The sequence below is a fragment of the Plasmodium gonderi genome (genome assembly GCF_002157705.1).
Source record: "Plasmodium gonderi DNA, contig: Chr04, whole genome shotgun sequence".
Lineage (NCBI taxonomy): Eukaryota > Apicomplexa > Aconoidasida > Haemosporida > Plasmodiidae > Plasmodium > Plasmodium gonderi.
In genome coordinates this window covers 126,285-141,520 of record NW_021628928.1, presented here as the reverse complement: position 1 = coordinate 141,520, position 15,236 = coordinate 126,285, and the positions used below count along the sequence as shown (strand labels likewise).

Sequence of the window (15,236 nt, the reverse complement as noted above, 5' to 3'; positions counted from 1 at the left end):
TTATTATTTTTTTTATTTTGTGTATCCTTATGAAGGGGTACATTTTTTTTCTGTAACACCGGAAATGGTCTAGTGAATAAAGCATTTGAAAATTTTATACATTTCCAATTTTTTTTGAAGTCTACGGATGCGTAAAATATTTAATACGATATGAAAAAAGAAAAAAAAAAAAAAAAAAAAAAAAAACGATCTGTGCCCAAGGCATATACAATTATCAGTTGGGAAACAGACACACCATTTCTTTTTTGAGGAGGTCATAATAAACAAATCGCTTTTCCATTTTTGAAATGTTTACAACATTTTGTTAGGCATTACAAATTAGTTGGTTTTGTTCGCTCCCCCCTCTTCCACCCTTGGAAAATAAAAAAATTCAAAAAAATTCAAAAAAAAATAAAAAGTAAAAAAAAGAACTTGTTCTTAAAATTGGCATGCCAGTTTTGTTCTTAAAATTGGCTTACCAGTTTTATACATCAGCTTAAAATTTTATAATTCCGGTTTGTCTCATTTGACCAAGTGGGGAAAATCTTTGACAAATATCTCATCCGTTTTGAACAAAGGATGATGAGAAGATGAAAAAACGACGAAACGTAAAAAATGGAACAAAATAATAGTGTAACAAAGTATATATCACAGTGAAGCAAAAAATGGGAGTAACAAAAAACAAATATGCATACCATATGTCTGTGCATGCTTGTGCGTGTGAGGTACAACACAAGCAAATCGGATGAATATACACATGGAGAGGATACGAATTAGGAGTAGATTAATATATGGGACATTATTAGAGCCTCTTTAGTGAGAGATGGGAATGTAAATATGTACCTCTAAAACACGTTTGTATATGGAATGTCTATTTTTTCTTGGCCTGAGAAAGCAAACTGTCCAAGCCAAAGGGATCCGAGATATCTTTAATAAATTTGACTGGTTCAGTATTCTGTGTTGTTTCCATTTTTTGCAATGTTTTTTTGACCCTTTCGTTTGAAAATTTGTAAATATTATTATTCGGTTTGGAGTTGAAAAGAGAGGTGTCATAAATTTGGTACATATCATCATCATGTGAGGTTGGATTATTATTTTTGTCTTTATCATTTTCATTATTTATATTAAATAGACTAATATCATGTATGTTATTATTTTTGCTGACATTAACTTTATTTAGTGCAATTTGTTCTTCTATTAGTCTATTTTCATAATTCTTTAGTTTTTTGAGATTTTTTTCGATTCGGTATTCTCTTTCAATTTCTCTCTTTCGTTCATTAATTATGGAACTTTGTTGTGCTTGCGCTAGCCCTTTTTCTTTTCTGGCTTGTATGGCTAGATTTTTAAGAACATTTTCTTTTTCTTCTTTTTCTTTTAATTTTTTCTGTTTGATAATACTATTTCTCATTTTTATTTCTTCCCTAGCCTTTTTTTCAGCAACGTACAGATATTCACTTAAATGTGCAAAATTTTCATTTATTTCAACTTGGTTTAATTTTTTATTATCACTTTGGATTCTTTTATCTAATGGAATATTATACCCCTTGTTATTTTTCCAATTTGAAACACAAGGAGGTATTTTCCAATTTTCTTCTTCTTCTTTGTTAATTTTTCTTGTGGGAGATCTTAACAAAGGATAATCAGGTGAATTTTTTACATTTGGTAATTTTTTATGTTTAAATTTGGAAACATCTAAAGGATCTGTGCTTTTATGTACAACTTTTATGATTCTTTCTTCTAAATGTTTGTTAAGTTTATTTTGAGGGATATATCTAAAAAATTTATCATCTTTTTTATTTACTATACTTTTATTTAATTTTTCATTTAACATGTTTTCAATGTTTTTTTTGGTATTATTTATAATTTCATTTTCTTCTTCTTCGTCTGGTTTGTAAATAGCTTGTTCATTAAACTTCTCTTCTCGGTCAGTAGCATCTGAAAGAATTTTTTTTTTTCTTAATTTTTGAATTCTTTCATTTGGTTCAGTTGCCTCTATGTTATTGTTATAAATATGTACATCTTCATTTATTAGGTTATCATATTTAACGTTATTATTATCATCCAAGTATTTTAACACTACATTATTTTTTCCACTCTTGTTTTTCATTCCCATATTGTTTGGATATTGATTGATATGGATTTCTGGGTATGCTCCACCATCTCGAAAATCTTCATTAGATGTAATCCTCAGATGTTTTCTCTTCAGATATTCATAACATTCATTTTTCCCCCCTTCTCTTTTAATTTGCATTCCTTTCTTTCCTTTTGGCATAAATCCACCATTGTTGTCATTTACACATTCTGCATCTTCTTTTATTTCTTCCTCTTCCTCATACTCATAAGGGTTCCGCTTGGGTTTCGGCAAATTTCTGAGAGAACAAAAGGTTAGCGATGCACGATGAAGAAGTAGTTGGGCAAGTCTACTTCTTTATGGAAGTATACATGTATACATATCATAATGTACATGACAACAGTGCAAAAACAGATCAATATCTCGTAGGATTTTGTTTCCATGAATAAATGTGTTGTCTTTATATAATATAGATCCATAACGTGAGAGGAGGATATTTGCATTCATCTTTTCTTACCTCAAAAAATCGGTCATTTTTTTTATAACACACAGAGAGGAGTAAGATGGGGGTGACAATACTAATAGACAAAAAAAAAAAAAAAAACTCTTTTCTCTTTCGAATTTGTTGGATTTACATCCCCATTTACTTCAATTATTTTGACTAAATTTTGACACGAACAACGGGTACTCGGTGCACGTGTTGGGACATGTGATAAAAGAAAAGTAAAACGAAAATGGGTGATGCAAAACGCAATTTATTTCCACTACTCTCGTTTTTTTCCATGCCATTTTTGCTGTGCTATTTTTGTCACGCTATTTTTTCCATACTATTTTTACTCTGCTATTTTGCTGTGCTATTTTTTTTTTTTTTTTTTTTGGAAACGTGGAAACGGCATTTGCATATGTACCAAGTTAAGATACAATAGATGGAAAAATTGAATATTTTATTTTTTTTATTTTTTTTTATTTTGCCCCTTTTGGGGGAAGAGGTGCCAGGCGGTAAAATAACAGCAAAAGTGGAGAAAGGTTTAAATGGAGTTTTTAAAAAATAATAGCTGCCAGCGCATAACTAAATTTAAACGCTGAACTAATCGCTCATTCGCGTATAAATAAATACAATATGTAATTATGTATATATACACTATGTACGTATGTATATGATGCACATATTTATGTATATATATACATATATATATATATATATATGTAAATAATAACCGTGGCTGAGATGATCAAAGTGCAGTGACGCATCTCTCATCCCTTTTCCCTGGTTTAACAAAGCTCCCGGAAACCCCATAAATTTGTATAACGTTTACTACTTTATTTAAATCAGGCGAAATGTTTAAATAAGTTCGGTTTAAGAAAAGACAATGGGAGGCCTTTTTTTTTTTTTTTTTTTTTTTTTTTTTTTTTTTTTTTTTTTTTTTTTTTTTTTTTTTTTTTTTTTTTTTTTTTTTTTTTTGGTATTAATTTATAATTAATTTTTTTATATTTAGCTTTTTCATTTTAAAGTTCAAACCCTTAGGGGATTCGCCCACCTCATTAACTTATTCATTTTTTTACCTATATGAATATATTTAATTCTTCCATATGTTGGAATTATTCGGTCCTTTTAACCTTCCTAATGCTACTTTTGAAGAAAAAATTGTCAAGTTTTTTTTTTTTTTTTTTTTTTTGGTGACTGTTGTTTTTTCCCGTGAACGGAAAACGATTACTCCCTCCACCTACCCCTGTACTTATCATTCTACTTCTCTTATTTAAAAAGAGGACTTAAATTTACCAAATATTTTATTTCTCGTTTTTTTCTTTTTTTTTGGTAATTCAGTTTTTAAAAAAGAAGGAAAAATATATCATTATGTATATGTGGATGTAAACATTCGTGCATATAATATGCTACATGTTTGTGTTGTTTATATTATTATACATATACATGCATGTATACATATTCATAAAATTACTAAAAAAAAAAAAAAAAATGTAATAAAAGCAGACACCATACAAAAATTATTTGTGCCTTCAAAATAAATGGCGTATACATATGTTTATTATATATATATATATATATATTTAAATGAGGGTGAAACGAGGAGAATAATTCCATAATATAAAGGAATTAAATATATTCACATTGGTAGGAAAAAAAAAAAAAAAAAAAAAAAAAAAAAAAAGGAAAAAATTAAAGGGATTTCTCCCATGTACTGGGTACACATTTATATATGTATATAGACATGTGATAAATGCAAAGTGTTGAGGTAGGGGAAAATGTATGCTAATAAAATATGATTAATTAAGATGTTGTGACGTCTAAGAATTAAGTTACGTATGATACCTACTGTATATACATATAGGCGTACGCGTGTCCTTATGGAAAATGCGAACGTTGTTCTTATTCTATATTTTCTTCACTTGACATGTCGATTCCTTTATATGATCTCTACTTGATAATATCATCCTCCGTTTGCTTTGATTGCTCTTTCCGGTTACTATTTTTTTTTTTTTAACCTCTCTCTGTTTTCCCATGTGCGAATGAATTTACGAGTAGTCTGAATTAGGTTATTTCTCGGGTGTTCCAAATGTACATTATAACCCAGAATGAATGGGTCCAATATAAACATTTGGAAACGTCGAAAAATCTCAAAAATCGAACTCAATAACGTATACTTGCTTATTAGCTTTTTCAAAATCATATACCAGGTCTCTCCCCCACTCCCCAAAAAATAATATATATTTATTAGGGGTGGTGGTGGAGATCAAAAGTATATGATTGATATTTCTGGTAGCTAATTAATATTTATTCAATATTTTTTTTCTCAAAAAAATGTTTAAAGAAGAATTCGAAAGGAATAAAACAAAAGGAAAATAAAAAAAAAAATGTAGAATTTCAAAGCTTTTGACAAAACTTTGTATCCATAATTTTTTTTTTTTTTATTTCTTTTCCTTTTGTCTCTTCTTTATTTGCAGCATCTCAGACCTTCCTTCCTGTTTTCAAAAATTACACAAAATAGGAAGAATGAAATAATAAAAAAAAAAAAAGGAAATAAAAGAAGAAAAGAAAAAAAAAAAAAAGAAACAAAAGAAAAATTGAAGAAAATTTTTACATTTCTCCCATTTTTTTTTTTTTCCTTTTCTACTTTTATTTATTTTTTTTCTATATTTTTCTTTCCATTTTATTTTGTGTATGTATATTTGCAGGATATTTTGAGCTTAAACTCATTCGACACATATATGGGACAATAAACAAAGGAAAACAAAACAAAAAAAAAAAAAAAAAAAAACTTAAAGGCTATCCCATGCTTTATATAACAACCGATATTATACTATTTTCTTCTTCGGTGTTCACTACTCACATAATATTTATTTATGCATATTTGTACAATAAAAACACTGTTTCGATTTCGTACAATTTTTCTTCATTTCAATGGGTGTACCTTATCCATCGACACTATATAAAACAGACTTTAATTTTACAAATTGTCTTAGAGAAAATTAGAAACAATATATTATATGATAATGATACATAAGTGAGACTCTTTTTTTTTTTTTTTTCTTCTTTTTTTTATTTCTCAATTTGGTTATACCTTCATAAGTTTTCTCTAGTCTAACATCCACGTTTTATTATTTCAAAAAAATAAAATAATCCATAACTGTGGTGTATCACTTTTATAAATCATATCCGGTTATACAACAATTTCTATCACATCTTTTTTTTTTTTTTTTTTTTGATTCATCTCGTTATCTCATTTTTGGTCACTTATCAATTTTCTGCATTAACGTTACGAATTCTTACCATGCTCTCAAATCATCAACCGTGTGCACTGTTTCGACAGGAGGGAAGTGTAGAAAATGAAAGAAATATATAATGAATATATCTACACATGTAGGTATATACATGGGTGCACAGCTTCCTTAATTTTTAGCCGCAGCACACCAATCATTCTCGTGATGGATGTAGAAAAAAAAATGGATATGAATGTTGAATTCACACACACACGCTGTCACAGCACACAATTGTAAAAAGAAGGAGGATATTTTCTCTGTGATATATATGGATTGACATTTCTAAAATGTTGAATTTAAAAAGCCACCGTATATACATTTGTTATATGAACAAAATTGAAGTTAGTATTTTTTGGGAATATTTTTAAAAAATATAATTATAATAATAACTCTTCGAATCGTTCAATATGAATTTTTTTTTTTTTTTTTTTACTTAAATAAAATATAGAAATTGTTTTAATAAATCGAGTACACATATATATATATATTTATATATATATAACATTCACTTTAAAGAGTTTTCATTTCATTTTGGGTGAGTGGATGGGTTTTTTCTTTTTTACTTGATTTTACGATACACAATTGTATCACTTTTTGCATGTGATATTAAGGTATGCAACTAAGACTACTTGGTTCCATCATAAGTCCTTCTCAATCATGTTTTATAAGTTCAACAAATGTCTTTACTAATATGTATGACACAATAACATGAAAAAAAGGAAGAAAAAACAAAAAATGCAACCTTCTTTTGAATTTAAAAACATTTCAGAACTTCTTAGAGGATTGGAAAATCATTTGATCGTGAAATCAAAATCTTTCAAAAATAAAAAAAATACTATCATCATTTGGTGTTTATTATATAAGAAGGTCCCCAAAAGGAGAGTATACTACACAAATGGATCAATCATTCCATTTTTTATTTCCTTCCACTCACCCAAAATGAACAAATTTCTTTTCTTTTTTTTTTTTAAAGCCTTCTTACTTGTGATAATCCCTTTTAATATGTTTTCATTCCATCATCATATCTGGTTCTTTTGTTTTTCCCAATAATCCTTATTTTATGATGCATCGAGTACGAGGCTGTACTTGATGTGGAAACATAATGCTTCGTCAACGTTCGCCAAACACACATGGGTATAACAAAAAATAAATAAATAAATAAAAATAAATAAGTAAGAAAAGGTGAACGTGAAGTTGAAAACACAAAAATGTAAATACAAATGGGGCTTGAAAAACGAAAACACAAATCGAACTTAAAAAATAAACACACAAACAGGAGCTTACAAAACGAGCTTACAAAACGAGCTTACAAAACGAGCTTACAAAACGAACTTACAAAACGAAATTGCTAAACAAGCTCACAAAAAGTTTTACATAAATGCGGAATTTAAAATGTACAAGTTCATATAAATTTTGAAAAAACAAAAAAAAATAAAAAAATGTTTTATTCCGTATTTAAAAACATTTTTTCATTACAAAAAATAAAAAATATATAATAAATGCACAACCGGAAAAAATAATTATAAACAAAACAAAATGGAAAAAAATTTTAAAGCTTAAGAAGCAAAAATAAATGAAATTCAAAAAAAAAAAAAATAAAAAGCTTAAATAATACCTCCGCTTTTTAAGTGGCTGTTTTTTAAAGTTTATTTTTTAAAACAGTAGGAAAGTTCGAGGGTCCGAAATAAAAATGCTACCACTAGTGTACGATAGAAAACCCCTTACATCTCCAGCCTTTACAATAATTGGATAGGCAAGAAAAAAAGGAAAATTAGTAAACTTGGCTTGAGGTATATCATCCCGGATAAGTAAAATAGTAAGAACATATAAATGTTTGTAACATTTATTTGGACATTACTTGAGGGTTTGTGTCAAGTAAATTCTCCTGAATTTACGGATCTCTACATTTTATATATCATTTAAGGTGTGGTGTTCCAGCGTTCCCATTTTTTCCCACCAACACTTTTATGTCGTCGTCCCGCTTAAGGGGTGTAATGTTACAAACACAAACACGCTCTTCTACATGTGCACATATACTTCTTTATACAAATATATATATTTATATATACATCCTTATGTGGTGAAAAAGTCCTTCTGGTTAATATGATAGTGAGAAAAAAGGCGTATTTATATAAGATTTTGCTCTTTGCCAAGGAAGTAGCTAGCCAAAATGCAAGCTAGTTTATTTTTTTTATTTTTATTTTTTTTTTTTTTATTATTAGCTAGCTATTTAAAAAATGGAACAATTAAAAATGTTGTAATAAATTGAGCATTGATCGGAGGAGTGTGTGTACAAACAAAAAAAAATACAAGCATGTAGGTACTTACATTTGGACATACACAAAATATCTCCGCTTTTTTTTTTACTTTTTTCTTTTCTTTTTTTTTTTTTTTGGTGTAATGAAAACTATTTTTTGTTAAATTTGGCGATAATCTTAAATAATATCGTATTTTTTGATAAATTTACTTAATGTAGTGATTTTATTTTTTTCTCTCTACTTTGTCTGCTTGTGCAAATATAGGGACACATCGAAGCTTTGTTATCACAATTTGATGATCATTTTTTGAAAAAAGGAAAAAGGGTAGTATATTAAATTGCCAACAAAGTAGCCAAAGGTGCCTTTGTTGTGTATTAAGAACAACGTCGCTTCATTGTACATAGCAACATGATTTCATTTCATTTAACAACATCGTTCCATTTCATTTAATAATTTCACCTTGCGTGTTGGAAACACGTCTTGAGAAAAGCACTTTTGGTTTTTCATTCACGCGCGCAAAACCTCCAAACGTGTGTTTCAATAAAGTGGTAAGTATAGATAAGCGAATTACACATACACATATTTTATGTGCATATTTTGTAAGCATATTTGGAACAGATAATCTGAACATAGTAAGTTTTAGTATCATCCCAAATGGACGAAAAAATGTACGACATTCTGCTCCTTGGCAGTACGGGATATACTGGTCAAATGGTTTTGGAATACTTTTTAAAAAAATACGAAGAGAAAATATGCAATGGGGATATAAAACTTCTGTGCGCAGTGAGAAATGTTAATAAGTTAAATGATATTTTGTTAAGTATAAAAGAAAAGGAAAATATCACAAGTACTGAAAAGGTTTATAAGAAAGAATTTGATGTGGGAAACTATGATTCGATTGTAAGTTGTTGTAACTTGTGTAAGGTGGTTATCAGCATAGTAGGACCATATGCGACATATGGATATAATATAGTAAAAGCATGTGTAGAATCAAATTGTCACTATGTAGATGTGTGTGGTGAACACACGTTTATATTGAAAATATACAAAGAGTTTAACGAAATTGCAAAAAAGAAGAAACTAAAAATTATTCACAGTGCATCGTTCATTTCGGCTATTAGTGATTTAGGCACATTTATAATTCAAGAGGAATTTTTAAAAAGATATAAACAACCTTGCCCTTATGTTCGAATACGCTTATCTGCGGAAGGACGTGAATTAAGAACCATTGGAAAAAGCACTATAAAAAGTTTTTTGCAATTTAAAAAAGATGTTCAAAATGGATACAATAAGCATTACTTATGTGAGAATAAATATGACCAAGTGTTTAATGAGGAGGTGAATTCTTATTTAAATGAAAAAATGAAAAAGGAAACTTCATTTTTCGATTATGAAAAAGAATTTGGATACTGCTTTGGAACAAATTATTCACAAGCGGAAGAAGCTTACGTATTATGGTCAAACTATTTGCTTAATTACAAATATGGCAAGAATTTAATCATAAGTTATCAGCAGTATGATGCACATTTGACAACTCCCATGTATATTGTGAAGAAATTTTCTGCAATTGTTAAGAATATATTTAGTAGCCTCGTAACGTTTGTATTACAACCGTTTGGTATTGGTAATTATTTGATGGGTAAATATGTAGACTGGTTGCATACGCCAAAGACATCCCATGAATTGAGAAGAGCCTCTTGGTTGTGTACGATTGTTGGGCAATCTTACAGTTTGGACAACGTGAGTAAGGATATAGATGTAGTAAATAATCATACGGTGCATACGAAAGGTAATCTTATTAATCCTGAGCACGATACATATGAAGAGAACAACAAGACGGAGAAAAAAATATTTCTCCATTTAAGCGGAAAAAATGAAGATCCTGGATATCTCTTAAGTGCGAAAGTTATATCAGAGTCAGCACTTTCGTTATTTGAAACGGGTAAATTATTACCGGACACTTTTGGAGTCATTTCAGTTTCGGTTGGTCTTGGGCAAATCATTGTGGACAGGCTACGACAGTCTGAGCTTGGTATGCGCATTGAATTGTCATAGATACCGGGTATGGAACATTTATTTTCCTCCACGGGTTCTTGAAGCAGGGTGATATAATATTACAAAAAACTGTTTACTTAGCCCATTATATGATTTGTGTCTAACCGGAGTTTGTTCATAACATGCATGGATGCATGGATGCATGAATTCGTGCATTTATTTTATTTTATTTTACTTTAGTTTTTTTTTTTTTTGTTTCTCCATAAGGAGATATGTTTTTGTTCTTCCCTATGTACGGTGTTGCAATGTGTGGAAGTACGCGCGGGGTTCAAAACTGATGTGTTCCTTTCTTTTTTTTCCCCCCTATTATTTTCCTTTTATAGAGACATAATGTAGTCATTTATGGAGTACCAGCCACTTCAACATTTGATTTGCTTCTTTGTTTACTGTTTTTTTTTTTTTTTTTTTTTTTTTTTTTTTTTTTTTTTTTTTTTTTTTTTTTTTTTTCTTTCTTTTTTTTTTTTTTTCCGTTTATGAGCTTGCTTCATTTGATGTGGCGAATAGGTTTGTTTTTGGAGGGGAGGGGGTAAAAAAAAAAAAATGACCAACTAAAATGATCACTTTTGCAACATTTTTTTTCTTAGTAAAAAAAAAAAAAAAAATAGGACAAAAATACTTAAAAGAAAAATTGTGAAGGTTGAAAAAAAAAAAAAAAAAAAAAAAAAGGTTCACAATGAACATTTTTAATCATATCTTCAATTGTTATACAACACAATGACCTAACAAAAATTGTTGCAGTAGAAATATTTTACTCCCAGATGGTTAGTATATGCAATATTGTTTTTACACCTCAAGAAAGTAATTTTTTTTACTTCTAATAAAATTTGGATTTGACTGACTGGTAAATCTTCATGTCATCTCCATGAAATGATATGACATCGCCTTTCTCCCATTTAGTGCTTTCACATATCCCTCTCGGGTGTGGCTGGAGAAGAAGAAAGTATTATGTATTCCCCCAAATAGTGCAAAAATGATAAGTGCGTGCATAGTTAGGAACATATATATATACATATGTAAGTACAAGAATATGTATATAATATCTATAAATGCATATGTGTATCACACAAGTATACATTTTATATAGCACAGTAGGATAGCAGTTGAAAATGACCAATTGCCGGTTCCGTTTGATTAAAATTTTATGAACAAATAACACGAGGCAAGAATTTGAAAAAAAAAAAAAAAAAAAACTCCTGCATAAAATAATATATTTGATGAAAAAAACGAGAATACCTCGAAATTTTTTAATATGGAGAAAAAAATAAACAGGGATTAGCCACACAAAATTGTCAGAATGTATCAAGGCCTTATATAGGGGCACATAAAAAAAAAAAAAAAATTCCCCAAAAAAAGAAATCCCGTTTTAGTCGTATTTTAATTACGCCCTCCACCTCACCACAGTTTTTTTTTTTTTTTTTTTTCACCCTTATATTTCCTCCCTTTCTTTTTTTTTAATTTTGAGTTGCAAGAAGTAGAATATTTTAAATTAATTATTTCAACTTGGAAAAACATTTCGAGTTTTTTAAAAAAGATAAAAACAGAAAAATCTTTAAGGTGAAAATAATTGTGTTTTTTTTTTTTTTTTTTTAAGCAAGCCAAATTACTTCTCTAACGCCCTTTTGAAGTGGAAAAGGAAAAGCAGGAAATTTACGACAAAATTGTATACAAGTTTTAAGATAAATCCTTAATTTTAAGCAAAAATGGGTATGTATTATTTGCATAGAAAGAAATGTGGCTCTTTTGAAAGCTAATTCATAATGAATGTATACCGATGAATTCACAAATGCCAGAATTCTATCCTATTGTGATTTCAGATACATTCACAAAAGCATAATGCAGCACGTATATGTATATATATATATATACATGTACATGTTTGTGTTTACGTGCACATATTTACAAATACCCACAGTTCACACACAAAAGGGTGCTTCTTACATACATTGGCATAGTACCTATGATAGATTAATGTGTTAATCTGTTTGGGAATCCAAGCAGGAAGCATTTTATGCCAACTAGAGAGAATGTATCCATAACATTTTAATCCCAATATGTATACATTTAATCTTTCTTGTTAATTTTTGCACACTCACTGTTTATCTATACAAAGGGGGCGGGGGGTAGTATGAAGGATATGAGAATAAGGAGAGTGAGTCAAATTTTTGGTCTCCTTTCTCTTCACGTTTTGTATATATTTCTCTCCCGCATATGCAATTTTTTTTTTTTTTTGTTTTTTTATAGGAAAGGTACACGGATCATTAGCTCGAGCAGGAAAAGTGAAGAACCAAACACCAAAGGTTCCCAAAGTATCCAAGAGAAAAAGATTAACTGGAAGAGCGAAGAAAAGACAACTTTATAACAGAAGATTTTCTGACACCACAGGAAGGAAAAAGGGGCCCAACTCGAAATTATGAACCTGCTGTTCACCCCAGAATGTAGCGCAATGCATGCATGCATATCTATGTCTATATCTGTATATATATATATATATAGGCGTATATGTGAAATATATGAAAAATTTTTGTTACACATGCTCACAATTTTATGGAAATGCTTTTTTTCTCCCACTCTAACTGGATTCGATGAAATATGAGGAAGATAATACATTTCTACAATGTATTCAAAATTTTTTTTTTTTTTTTTTTTTTCTTTTTGGAAAGAAGAAAATTTTTTCTTATCCCATGTTTTACATACCCTTTTTGAATATAATTTTTGTATTTACGGAAAAGGAAAAAAGTTCTGAATTTAATATCCGAAAAAATGTGTATTATTGGGATATTCGAACGTAAAAACGAATAGAAGAACTATAATTGAATTATATGTTGAATTATATTTTTTAAAGAAATACTGTCAAATTGTTGAAGCATATTTTATCAATAAAAAAAATATGGTACAAATTTCGCGACAGGATTGATGGTTCATTACTTGTCCCATCACAAAAATCAGTGTTGTTATGTATGCTGTATTAAGAATAGCAAGTATTGACCTTTCAAAAATATAATGAGGAAAAGGGGAGATGGTGACGGTTTAACAATTGCTGCTGAGGGGGAAAGGGAATAATGTTTTAGTAATATAATATAAAAATAGAGAAGAGGTGCAAGAATGGAAAGGTGCACATATATATATATATATATATATATATATATGAATACAAATTAATTGAGAGTGTTTAAAATATGCGAACCGAATGGAGCATGCATGAGTAAAGGCTGTGATGTTCCATTGTTTCACAATTATTATTATATATATACATATATATATTTTTCTCATTTTAAGAAATTTGTTTTTCTCCTTTTTCTGACTTTTGTGCCTCATGCTCGCTTTAATTTTTCAAACTTGTTCTTTTATTTTCCATTTCAAGTATATTCCTGCGTTCACGTTCCTTGGCTTCGTCAACTTGAGTGATATTATTTGTTTCATTCGATTTGTTGTAAAGGTGCAAAGCCAAGACAGCAAAAAGGAGTATGTAAAAATTTACAGAAAAGAAAGTTATATTTTTTTCAAAGGCTAAAAAGTTCCACATATCGTGATTGTTGTCATTTGTTTTATTTCCCAAGTTTGATTTTGATTGAGGATTTTCCTTTTTCGCTTCATCATTTCTGTTTGTTGAATGGTTGCTATTGCTATTTCGAATGGTGGAAGAAAATTTTGCTGATTTGCAATTAATTGTTCTGTTTAAAAAAATCGTACTTTGTGGCACTTTTATTTTGAGTAGGAGTTTGATGATCATGCTTTTCTTTTAAGTCGGTGCGATGAGGCAATTAGGGGTGAACTAAAAAAAAGGCGACGTAAAATGGAGGAGAGCAAAATGGAAGAGCAAAGTTACACATTTGTGAGACGGGAATTATTCTCATTTAGTCGATTCTCTTTGCACACGGAAAACTTTCTCTTTACGGCATTTTTTTTTTTTTTTTTTTTTTTTTGTTTTGCACCTTTTAGGGATGATAAAGTGTTAAAAAGACGTAACTAAAGATATGATCGAAAATTATGTGCATATTTTATGGAAAAGAAAATGCATGTGAAAATGTGTCAGAACATTATTCGTATTTCGCACAAATGTGTATGACCATGCAGAGGGGGTAGAAAAGATTAGTTACTACCTTATGCAGAAAAAGAGGGGAAAAAAAAAAACAAAAAAAAGAAAAAAGGAAATATTCGACGTAAAAAAATGGGTAATAATATTTCAGGAGGCATGTCAATATGAAAAGGTGAAAAGTAAAATTAAGCAACAGAAAAAAAAAGAAAAAGCATAACAAGGTTGTGTATATATAATATTCACTTGTGTACGTAGAAAATGTACAACTGTTAAAAGTTAACTAAAACGAAATTGCCTTTTTTTTTTTTTTTTTTTTTCGATGCGTAAAAAATCAGAATTGAGCAAATTGACAAAAATGAATGGATGCGTAAAAATGAAATTAACAAATCGATGGAAAAAAACGAAACGCATGTAAATTCGATTGAACTCGTTCACTTGAGCAACCATCATATGGTCATGGTTGTTTTGTGAGGTTAATTTTTTGTGAGAAATATATGTTATTTATTTATTTATTTTTTTTTTTTCACTCTTTCTTTTATTCTTACGTTAGCCCTTACTCGTGCTCATACACTTTTTTGCTTTTTGTTTTTTTTTCTTTTTTTTTTTTTTGCGAAAGTAGAAAAAGAAAAATTTCCCTTTTATACATACATTCGTTCATTATTTTCATACTTTTAAATGTGCCATAAGACCACCAGTTTAACTGGACGTTTAATATGTATATTCGTATGTAAACTTTTGTGTATACGCTTAAGTAATTGCTTGTATGAACTTTCTTATTGATAATATTTAAGACTTTTTTCAAAAACTTTAAGGATAAGAGTCTTTTTATAAATCATTTAACGAAGCCCTTAAAAAATACAAATTAAATATTGTAAACAAGGTATGATGCGAAAAGATTTACGAGCGAGCGGGGGAAAGATTAAAACGAGTAAATTAGCAAAAAAGTGAAAAGCAAAAGGAGCAGATTAGCAAAAAAGTGAAAAGCGAAAGCAGCAGATTAGCAAAAAAGTGAAAAGCAAAAGGAGCAGATTAGCAAAAAAGTGAAAAGCAAAAGGAGCAA

The 15,236-nt window shown here is 29.1% G+C and overlaps 4 protein-coding genes across 4 annotated transcripts; 2 read left to right on the top strand and 2 right to left on the bottom strand.

The window, feature by feature from the left end:
- Window positions 1-850: 850 nt before the first annotated feature.
- PGO_040230 (nuclear protein SkiP) lies at window positions 851-2,584 on the bottom strand (the record flags this gene model as incomplete). Its single annotated transcript, XM_028686211.1, has 2 exons — window positions 851-2,348; window positions 2,568-2,584. The coding sequence occupies 2 exons, from the start codon at window positions 2,582-2,584 to the stop codon at window positions 851-853; spliced, it is 1,515 nt and encodes a 504-aa protein (XP_028542012.1).
- A 6,155-nt stretch (window positions 2,585-8,739) lies between these two features.
- Window positions 8,740-10,140, top strand: PGO_040220 (hypothetical protein, conserved; the record flags this gene model as incomplete). The annotated part of the gene is made up of 1 exon (XM_028686210.1): window positions 8,740-10,140. One exon carries the CDS (start codon window positions 8,740-8,742, stop codon window positions 10,138-10,140), a length of 1,401 nt encoding a protein of 466 aa, XP_028542011.1.
- Window positions 10,141-11,840: 1,700 nt separating this feature from the next.
- PGO_040210 (40S ribosomal protein S30) lies at window positions 11,841-12,554 on the top strand (the record flags this gene model as incomplete). The annotated part of the gene is made up of 2 exons (XM_028686209.1): window positions 11,841-11,844; window positions 12,382-12,554. The coding sequence occupies 2 exons, from the start codon at window positions 11,841-11,843 to the stop codon at window positions 12,552-12,554; spliced, it is 177 nt and encodes a 58-aa protein (XP_028542010.1).
- A 908-nt stretch (window positions 12,555-13,462) lies between these two features.
- On the bottom strand, window positions 13,463-13,870 carry PGO_040200 (hypothetical protein, conserved; the record flags this gene model as incomplete). Its single annotated transcript, XM_028686208.1, has 1 exon — window positions 13,463-13,870. The coding sequence occupies one exon, from the start codon at window positions 13,868-13,870 to the stop codon at window positions 13,463-13,465; it is 408 nt and encodes a 135-aa protein (XP_028542009.1).
- Window positions 13,871-15,236: the final 1,366 nt, after the last annotated feature.